The sequence below is a fragment of the Vombatus ursinus genome, unplaced genomic scaffold, assembly GCF_900497805.2.
Source record: "Vombatus ursinus unplaced genomic scaffold, bare-nosed wombat genome assembly UNPS02003292.1, whole genome shotgun sequence".
Lineage (NCBI taxonomy): Eukaryota > Metazoa > Chordata > Mammalia > Diprotodontia > Vombatidae > Vombatus > Vombatus ursinus.
The window spans coordinates 3,955,371-3,963,755 of NW_020943070.1; the positions used below are offsets into that span (position 1 = coordinate 3,955,371).

The 8,385-nt window shown below is 59.4% G+C and overlaps 1 protein-coding gene across 2 annotated transcripts; it reads right to left on the reverse strand.

The window, feature by feature from the left end:
• Positions 1-1,949: 1,949 nt before the first annotated feature.
• Positions 1,950-7,632, reverse strand: NOL12 (nucleolar protein 12). Of its 2 annotated transcripts, none has more exons than XM_027873688.1 (6): positions 7,490-7,632; positions 5,996-6,101; positions 5,724-5,772; positions 5,455-5,597; positions 4,816-4,892; positions 1,950-3,897 (listed from the first exon to the last, which is right to left on the reverse strand). In XM_027873688.1, exons 1-6 carry the CDS (start codon positions 7,564-7,566, stop codon positions 3,720-3,722), a joined length of 630 nt encoding a protein of 209 aa, XP_027729489.1. In that variant the 5' UTR covers positions 7,567-7,632; the 3' UTR covers positions 1,950-3,719. The 2 variants fall into 2 exon arrangements, with proteins under 2 accessions (XP_027729489.1, XP_027729499.1); XM_027873698.1 differs by lacking the exon at positions 1,950-3,897 and adding an exon at positions 3,917-4,608.
• Positions 7,633-8,385: the final 753 nt, after the last annotated feature.

The following is an 8,385-nucleotide window of genomic DNA, read 5'->3' on the forward strand; positions in this document are numbered from 1 at the left end:
TGGGAACACACCGGGAGGGAGCCCCGACGGCGCAGGCGGAAGAAGAGAGAAGAGGTGATGAGAGACCCCCCGGCCCCCCACGCCCACGCGGACTCTTCTTCCTCCTTGAACTCGAAATTCCGGCACCGACAGGCTGCTGGCCGCTCCCCAAGTTCACCTGGCCCGCGGGCCCTCTGAGCATTCATGCAGGCTGCCCCTGCACCTGGGACTCAGGGAGCGCCCCGCCTCCCCTCCGCCTTGTTTAAGGACCTGGATTCAAATCCCGCCTCCCAGGTTTCCCAGCTGTGACCACAAGGCCACTTAACCTCTTCCTCATCAGGAAAATGAAGGGGTCGGCCCAGATCGAGGGTGTAGGGTGGTGACGTCTGATGCCCGCTGCGGCTCTGCAGAGACAACGCAATCATTGAGCGCCGCCTGTGTGCAGGGCTGCGGTCCCTAAGTCTCGTGAGATCAATGACCTTGCTGGGCCCAGCCGGCTTCTAGTGAGCTGTCCTTCGGCTTCCCAGCAGCCCCTGGGATCCCTCTTCGGTCCCGTAACACACTTCAGTACGTGTGTGTGTATACGTATAGCGTACACGCATGCACATAGGCATGTGCGCCTGCGTGAATGTTCATATGCACACATTGAATAAACGTATATATAAGCATGCATGTTTATGTATGTGTGCAGTGCATATATTCGTATGTAAGTACATGCGTGCATTGTATATGGGTAAATTTGTGTTCTTGCAGATATATTTGTCAATATCTGTGTGTTGTGCATGTGTAAGCATACATGTATCCATGTACATACGTGGATGAGCTGTGTTTGTGTGTGTTGTGTCCAACCAGACCATAACTTCCAGGTTCTGGACAGGATTAGGTCATTTTTGGCCATCATGGCCCCAGAGCCCCTGGGGGGTTGCAGGGGCAGCCAGCCCCCCCATTCAGGAAGTCCTGGGTCCAGTCTGCCCCAGACGCCTGCTGGCTTTGTGACTGGGGAGGTTCCTGAAACCCTCAGGATTACCAACTATGCACAGGCTTTGGTGCTGGGACAGAGCCGCACCTCCCCCACTCCTGACGGTGAACTCCAAAGAACGCCCTTTCCTCCCTGGGAGCTTGGGCATTTTCTCAGACAAAGCCGGCCACACAGCTCCAAACATGCCTAGACTCCTGCCGTGGGAGCCCAGCATTCCTTCCTGGCTCCTCAAGAGCTGATGGCAAGCCTCCATCCTGTTAGAGCAGGTTAATTTTGGAAGCAATGACAAGGATCCTGGGGTGTTGTGCCTGTCAGAAGAGGGGTGGGGGAGAGAGAAGCACGGTGCGTGGTGATCCCACTTTGGGTCAAACACAGCCTGAGACTGGCGAGTCTCCAGGGGGCTGGGCAGAGGGCTCTGAAGGCCTGTGGTCAGCGTGTGGCCTGCGAAAGCTGTGTCCTGAGTGCAGAGAGCAGGGAATGTTCACCCCTCCAAGGATTCGGGCCTGCAGCCCCTCTATCCCCTTCTTGAGTCTGGCTGAATGTCTCCACATCTCTTAAGTCCATTCTCTGCTCCCCACTCCTGCGGCTACCACCCAAGGCTGGCCCCATGGTCCACTGCAATAGCCTTGTGGGCAGCTGGGTGGTACAGTGGGTGGCGGGCTGGGCTTGGTGATAGGAAGACCCAAGTTCAAATCCAGGCCCACACTATCTGTGTGACCCTGAGCAAGTCCCTTAAGCTCCATTTGCCCACATCCTCATCTGTAAAGTGGGGATAATAGGACCTACCCCCAAGGGCTGTGAGATCATTACAAAAGGCTTAGCGCAAAGTGCTTCAATATCACTGAATCTGATATGATTCCACAATGTGGCTAACACGGGAATGTTCCATATGACTTCACATGTGTAATCCACAGCACATTTCTTGCCTCCTCTAGAGATAGGGAAGAAATAGGAGGGAGAATTTGGAACTCAAAATATGAAAAAAGAAATGTTAAAAATGGAACTGAGAAATATTTAATAAAATAAAAATATATTTAAAAATCTAATTCCACAAAGCAACAGTAACTGCAAAGCTGTTGCCAATTTTCCTTTTTCCAAGTTTACTGAGCCCAGGTGGAGAAGGCGCCATCCAGGCCAACTTCCGGCCACTCCCTATTTCCCCAAGCCCTTGATATTCCAGTAAAGCCGCCTTTCTTGCTGTTCTCAGTACCCTACCTCCCATCTACCACCTCCACGCCTTTGCCCGGGTGTGCTCTCACTCCTCACCTCCATTTCTGCTATCTCCAGCTCCCTTTTAAGCTCGGCTCAGGGGGCACCTCCTCCAAGAGGCCTCTCCTGATCTCCCTATCCCAATCTCAGTGCTACCTTCCCACCCCCAAATTCTGGTGGCTACATTGTCGTTTCCTCCCTGCACTAGGAGGTAAGCACCATGAGGGCACAAAGTCTCATTCTGGTCTCTGTATCCCACCAAGGTCTAGCAATGTGCTAGGCACATAGTAGGTGAGTAAAATTCTCCTTGAATTCAAAGTGATTTTTTTTTCACTCTGTGAAGGACCTGCTGCCTCCAAGTCTTCTCTTTCTCCTAGCCATGGGGGTGCCAAGGAGACCCTCAGCTGCCGCCGCTGCCGCCACCAAACACAGACCCAGGAGGAACCTTCAGGAGCCATCCCCACAATCCCACCTGCACCTGGAGGACCAGCCCCTAGGCCATGCTCGCAGTGGCCACCCGGCCTGTCCTCGAAGACCTCCAGCCACGGGGGGCGCACTACTGCCTGAAGCAGCCCCTTCCACTCTGGGACTCCCAACTGCTGGGGATTCCTCTTGCCATCCAACACCAGCTCCTTTCACATAAGGTTTAATTCTTCAAACTTCTATCTCCAGCGGTGAGGACTGTGCTGGGCACACAGTAGGTGACTCTCCACTGGTCCCAGACTGGCCAACAGGACTCATTTAACGCTGCTTCTCATCCTCCAGAAAGACCCTGCAAGGTCCTAAGGTTCATCGCGAGGGGCCTCAGATCAGGCCCCGGGAGGCAAGAACAACGGAGGTTCCCCATCCTGGTGGCCTTAGAGGTCAAGGTCCCTTCTGGAATGTGGTCAAACCTGCCCCCCATCTGCGGGGCACACAGAAGTGATGAATCAACGGTCACTGGCTAGACTTTAGACACCTCTGGTCATCCCCTCGAAAAACCACCGAGTGCTGGAGGGCAGGGACCGCAGCAGCTTTTCCTATGGCTGGACAGGCCATTCAGGCTGGACGGGCTCGAGGTGACCAATCACAGAGGAGGAAAGGAGGGGCCCCAGGTCACCCAGCAGCAAGTGGGTGGATCCCCATCTGTCAGCCCCAAGGCCGGGCCCTCCCCTGCTTGGAAGGGGCTGTCGGTCAACACTCTGTGGGGGCCACAGTTTCACTCAAAGGAGACACAGGAAGTGGGTGAGGGGCTTCTCAGAGGCTGGGGCACAGTCAGTGAGCTCCGCCCTGCCCTGCCCATAGGCTGCTTTCTTTTGGGTCACATTCCCCGGACTAACCAGAGAAGCTGTGGGAACAGGCAGGTTGAACAATACTGAGGTTGCAAGGGTCCAACTCAAGGCCCCCAAGGCCTGGCCCCGGGGTGGGAGCACTGGAACCCAGGCCTCCTTAGCCGTGAGGGCACAAGGTCTGGGTGGCAAAGGCAGGAGAGTGGGCTCTATGGCGGCTTCCAGAAGATTCCAGCCTTGAGGAGGGGGCAACAAGGAGAGGGCGTGGGGGAAAGGCCCCACAGCTACCCTGGGCCGCCATCTTTCCTGTTCCCGCCGGTCATCCTGCGACGGTGAGCCTTGCTGGTCCGCGTGGCGCTGGGTGGCTTCTTGGTGGAGTCGAGGCCACGGTGCGGACGTGGGCGTTTCCTCTTGGCCCGCCTCTGGCTCCGTGCGTGGAGGGAGGCTGTGAGGGAGGAGATCCTGCCCAGGAGAGACCAGAGGATGTGGTTGCGGGTCCACAAAGCTCCCCCTGGGGCCCCGATGACCAACCCCTCCCCCAGAACAATGACCACAAACACGGAGGCTGAAGGGGGGCCAAGGGCTGTTTACATGGCTCCCCCGCCTCACAGGAGGTGGGCCAGTGGTGTGGGATGAGGCACGCCGCAGCAGGCAGGGGTCAGAGGACCACAGAAGGACAGAGGGTGGGGGCTCAGAAAGGGGCCGTGACAAAGGGGCACAGGTGGTCCTCCGGCCATGGGGTCCGGCCGCCTCCTCCACAGTCAGACAGGCAGGCGAGGCTGGGTCTCCCAATCCCCACGCCACCCAGTGCACTTCATGGCCTCCCAACCAGGCACGCACCAGAACCCGGGCTGATGGGGGCTGCATGCCCGGCCTTCTGGGGACTGATGGAAATCCCAAAGGAGAGAAAGAATGAACAGCAATGGAGCCTTCCCAAGGCAAAGCAAGGTCGAAAGTGTCAGGGGGCCGCACCCTGAGGATGGGACAGGGCGTGGGCACACGGCAATGACATTTATGTGTGTGTGTTTACACATTTACAAGTCCGCCAAGCCTCGAGGGAGTCTCAGCATGACCAGAATCTGCCCTGTCCAGACTCCCCCAGAACCGAGCTGCTCTCTGCCCTCCCCATGTGGAGGGGGCCAGCGCCGGGGCACCAGAGGGACTCCCTCTTGCCTGATGGGAGGAAACAAAGGTGGCTCTTGGCTGGGGGTGGTGGGGGCACCCGGAATCCCGGGGTGTGCCCCCCAACCTTAGAGCCTGGCCGCCCTGCCGCAGCCAAAGATGAGCATGCCTCTGGTGCCCTCTGCTGGCACCGACAGGTCAGGGCACCTGCGCAGCTGCCCCCCAGCAGGGAAGGGTGGGGCTGGAACTGGGGCTCACCTCTGAGATAGGAAGGGGTTCCGAGATTTCTTGGGCAAAGCACCGATGGGTTCCTCTGCGGGGGTCTCTGCTTCTCCCTGAGGGGCAGGCAGGGCAGCTTCTTACCTCATACAGAACGGGAGCGCCCCGGAGGTGGAGGTCCCGGGCCAAGGAAATCTGGAAGGGCCCATGGTCCCACCAGCAGCAAGGATCCCCGCTTTGGAAGTCTCCCCGCTGTTCTCAGCAAAAGACCCAGCCCTTTATGCCACTCTGGGTTCCCCCCTTTTGCTTGACCCTCCCACTTCATCTGTAAAATGGGTGGGGTCAACAAAGCACTAGATGAGCCCCCCATCTCTGGTCTCTGACATTCCCACTTTAAGCTCTCTCCTGGCCCTACCACGCCTGCTGTGAGGGTCCTTTTTCCAACTCCAGCCAAGGAATCAAATTAAGGAGTCAAGGTACGAAAGTGGGCCCCCAGGGGCCCTCCACGGTCCTCCGCCAGGCCAGACAGAGCTAGTCCTGGCTCCTGCTACCCTCCCCCCCCCTCCGGCTTCTCTGTCCATCCTCTCCTCTCCAGGACGCCCCAAGGCACCCCAGATGTTCCGTGTCCCCCCACCCCTCCCTGCCAGCAGCACACATTCTGCCCCACCGTGCACCTACCCCCAGCGGGGGCAGCCCCAGGAGCCGGGCCCCGGAGAGGTCCAGGTCGCTAACGGTGGTCACGGTTACGGTGTGGTTGGGATGGTCATACTGCACGCACTCCGTCTTGGAGGTCACCAGCTGGTCCAGCTCGTCTGCCTCCTCTGCAATGGCCCGAGTCAGGCTGAGGCCTCTCCGCCCCAGGGCCCCGTGGGGTCAGGACAAGGCCCATTTCCCTGTATCCGTGTGCGTGAGGGTGGGGTCTCTGCTCCCCCCACTCTAGGACTTACCCAGAGCCTCCTCCCGATCTTTCAGCATCTTCAGATACTCCTTGTGGCGCTGGAAGGGGAGGGGGCAGACCTGAGAGGGGACCCTCGAGGGCGGCTCTAGGGGATGGGGGCGGGGCTCTGGGACTCAGGGCCTCCCCCCCGCCCTAGGGGATGTGCAGCAGGCGTCCTGGCCTCCGTGAGCCCCCCCCAGCCTCCCCACCAGGCTCTCAGGGCTGACCTCGGGGCTCGGGCAGCTCAACAGGCCAACCCCCCGCGGTCCCTCCCCGGGGCACCTCGTCCCGCAGCTTCCGCTGCTCCTCCTTCAGCTTCCTGCGGATCTCCTCCAGGGCCACCTTCCTCCGCTCCACCTTCCGCTTGTGGAAGCCCGTCAGGTAGTCTCTGCAGGGAGAAGGAGGGGGCCGGGATGGGGGGGCAGCAGAGGAGGGCGGGCCTGCCTGGCTCTCGGGGACTCTGCCATTCCTCTAAGGCGGATGGCCCCGTCCATGTGCAAGGCACTTTTATAGAACAAACTCCAACGTGACCGAGGCTGCCTGGGCAACGGGGAGAAAATGCAGCTGCCCCCTTCTTCTAGAACACACCACGTGTGTAAACATGTGCTAGTGTTCAAATATAATCACATATGTAAATCCAAAGCACTTTACAAAGTCTTCACTTCATCTTCACGACGACCCAGGGGGCAGGTGCTCGCATCCACTCATTTTAGATGAGGAAACTGAGGCCAGTTAGAGTGCCTTGCTCAGAGACACTCACTGAAGCAGATTTGAACTCGGGTCTTCCTGATTCTAGCTCAGGCCCAAGCTGCACCAATGGGCAGGGGGCTCTCTGTGGGATGGCTTTTCCCTGCAGGATCTCCGGGACCTGACAACAGCCCTGGGGGGAGGGAGAAGTCTGGCCATCGCGTGCAGCCCACCCTGGGTCCCCCACCCCAGCAAGGTGAGGTAGCTACTAGGGCAGTGGATGGACTACTTGGGGTGGGCTCAGGAAGACCGGCGGTCAAGGTGTGCCGCAGTTTCATCACCTATAAAATGGAGGGAGGTTGCACCCAACGGTCTCTAAAGCTCCTCGTGGGTTATCCAGCCTTTTAGAGATACGGAACTCACTACCTTTCCTGGCAGCTTATCCCACTCGGGGGCAAGAGCGCCGGAACTGCTGCCAGGGAACCTAGGTTCAAATCCAGGCTCTGATGACCTTGGTTACCCCGGCTCCAGGGTCCCTTCTTCCCCCGGATCTAGGAGCCTGGGGCAGCCTCGGTTTTCTCCTCTGTACAATGGGGAGAATGACGTGATTCCGACGTCGAGGAGCGCCGGGTGACCCTTGTTTTTTAGGGGGGAGGACGGAAGCAGGGCGTCTACACCGCCATGTACACTGTCTACAGTCGGGGCCCACCCGAAGCGGGAGCAGGGGGCACCTGACCGTCCCTGGGGGCTTCAGGCAAGGGGTGTAAGAGTCATCTTCAAGACCCCCCCCACCCCAAACGCCCAGAGATTGTTTTGTTTTTAAATTTATTTTTAATTCTTGAGAGTCCTCTCCCCACTAATGAAGCAAAACAAAAACAAAGCCCTAGGAACGCGCTGAGCCAGAACTGAAAACTGGCAGAAGCGGAACCCGGCTCCCGGGCAGCCCCGCCCCCCAACCACGGGGAGAGTCCACGTGATTCCTAAGCCAGATCAGGTTCTGGGGGCGGGGGAGGAACCACGTGGTTCCCAGGACGGACCATGATCTGGGGAGGCAAGGGGGGGACACCTGGTCGAAGGAAGGAGGCTCACCGCCGCTTCTCCTCGTCGAAGGTGAGCACGAGGCGGCCTTGGCTCCCGTCGCTCCCCTTCTTCTTTTTGCGGGCCATGGCGGACGCCCCAGGCCGGAAGCCAGAGTGCAGCACGGCTTCCGGGCAGAAAGGCTGGCGGCGGCAATGGGCGTGAACCCGCCCAGGAGCTTCCGCTTCCGCCTCTCGCCCCGCCCCCAGCCCCGCCCTTCCCCAAGCACTCTCCACCCACCCCACCCTCCTCCCGGAAGGTCGATCGTTTCCTCCCTTTGACAAATGGGGAGACGGAGGCCCGGGTCTGGGTTCTTTCCACCGCACGCGGCCCTTCATACAGGATGAACCTTTATTAAGTGCGCGCCCTGCCTTCCAGGAGAAGCGCAAAGGAGGGACAAACGCTAGCAACAAGTCAGCCCCGGCCCCGGCCCCGCGGCCAAAGGAAGCGCCATTAAAGCGTTAACGCCCCAGCAGTTTACAGTCCCCGCAGTTTACAAAGCACACGCCTGTACAGCGTTTCGGCCGGTGCCCCCTCCCTTGAAAGCAGCCCCCGGGGACTGATCCCCAGAACGCCGTCTGCAATCTCAGGTCCGTCCAGGGCAGCCTCCCTCTGCGCTCCAGCGGCGCTTCCCGGAGGCCGGTCCGGGCCTCGCAAGGCTGGGTAGTAAGGCGCCTCCAAGTCCGACCCGCGCGGGGGTTTCTCGGCTCCAGTCACGGTCCATTCCATTCCAACAGCGCTCCTTGAAACTACCGGGCTTCCACGGGAGCCCCGGGGGGAGGCCACCACCGGGTCAGGCAGCCTCCCGCTTGCTCACGAGCAAAGTGGATTTGGGCCATATAGAGCAGGCCGTCTCCCAGTAGAGTCCCAGCGGAGGCCGAGGCTCCAGTCTGCTCCCGATTAAGGCT

What these genes read in the sequence shown, in the direction of transcription:
- NOL12 (XM_027873688.1), bottom strand. Translation starts at nt 7,566, where the DNA reads ATGGCCCGCAAAAAGAAGAAGGGGAGCGACGGGAGCCAAGGCCGCCTC. An exon ending in AGCGGAAGCTGCGGGACGAG is followed by an intron (nt 5,773 to 5,995) that starts GTGCCCCGGGGA and finishes CTCCCCTTCCAG; the next exon opens with CGCCACAAGGAGTATCTGAA. An exon ending in TGGGGCTGCCCCCGCTGGGG is followed by an intron (nt 4,893 to 5,454) that starts GTAGGTGCACGG and finishes CCTGCCCCTCAG; the next exon opens with GGAGAAGCAGAGACCCCCGC.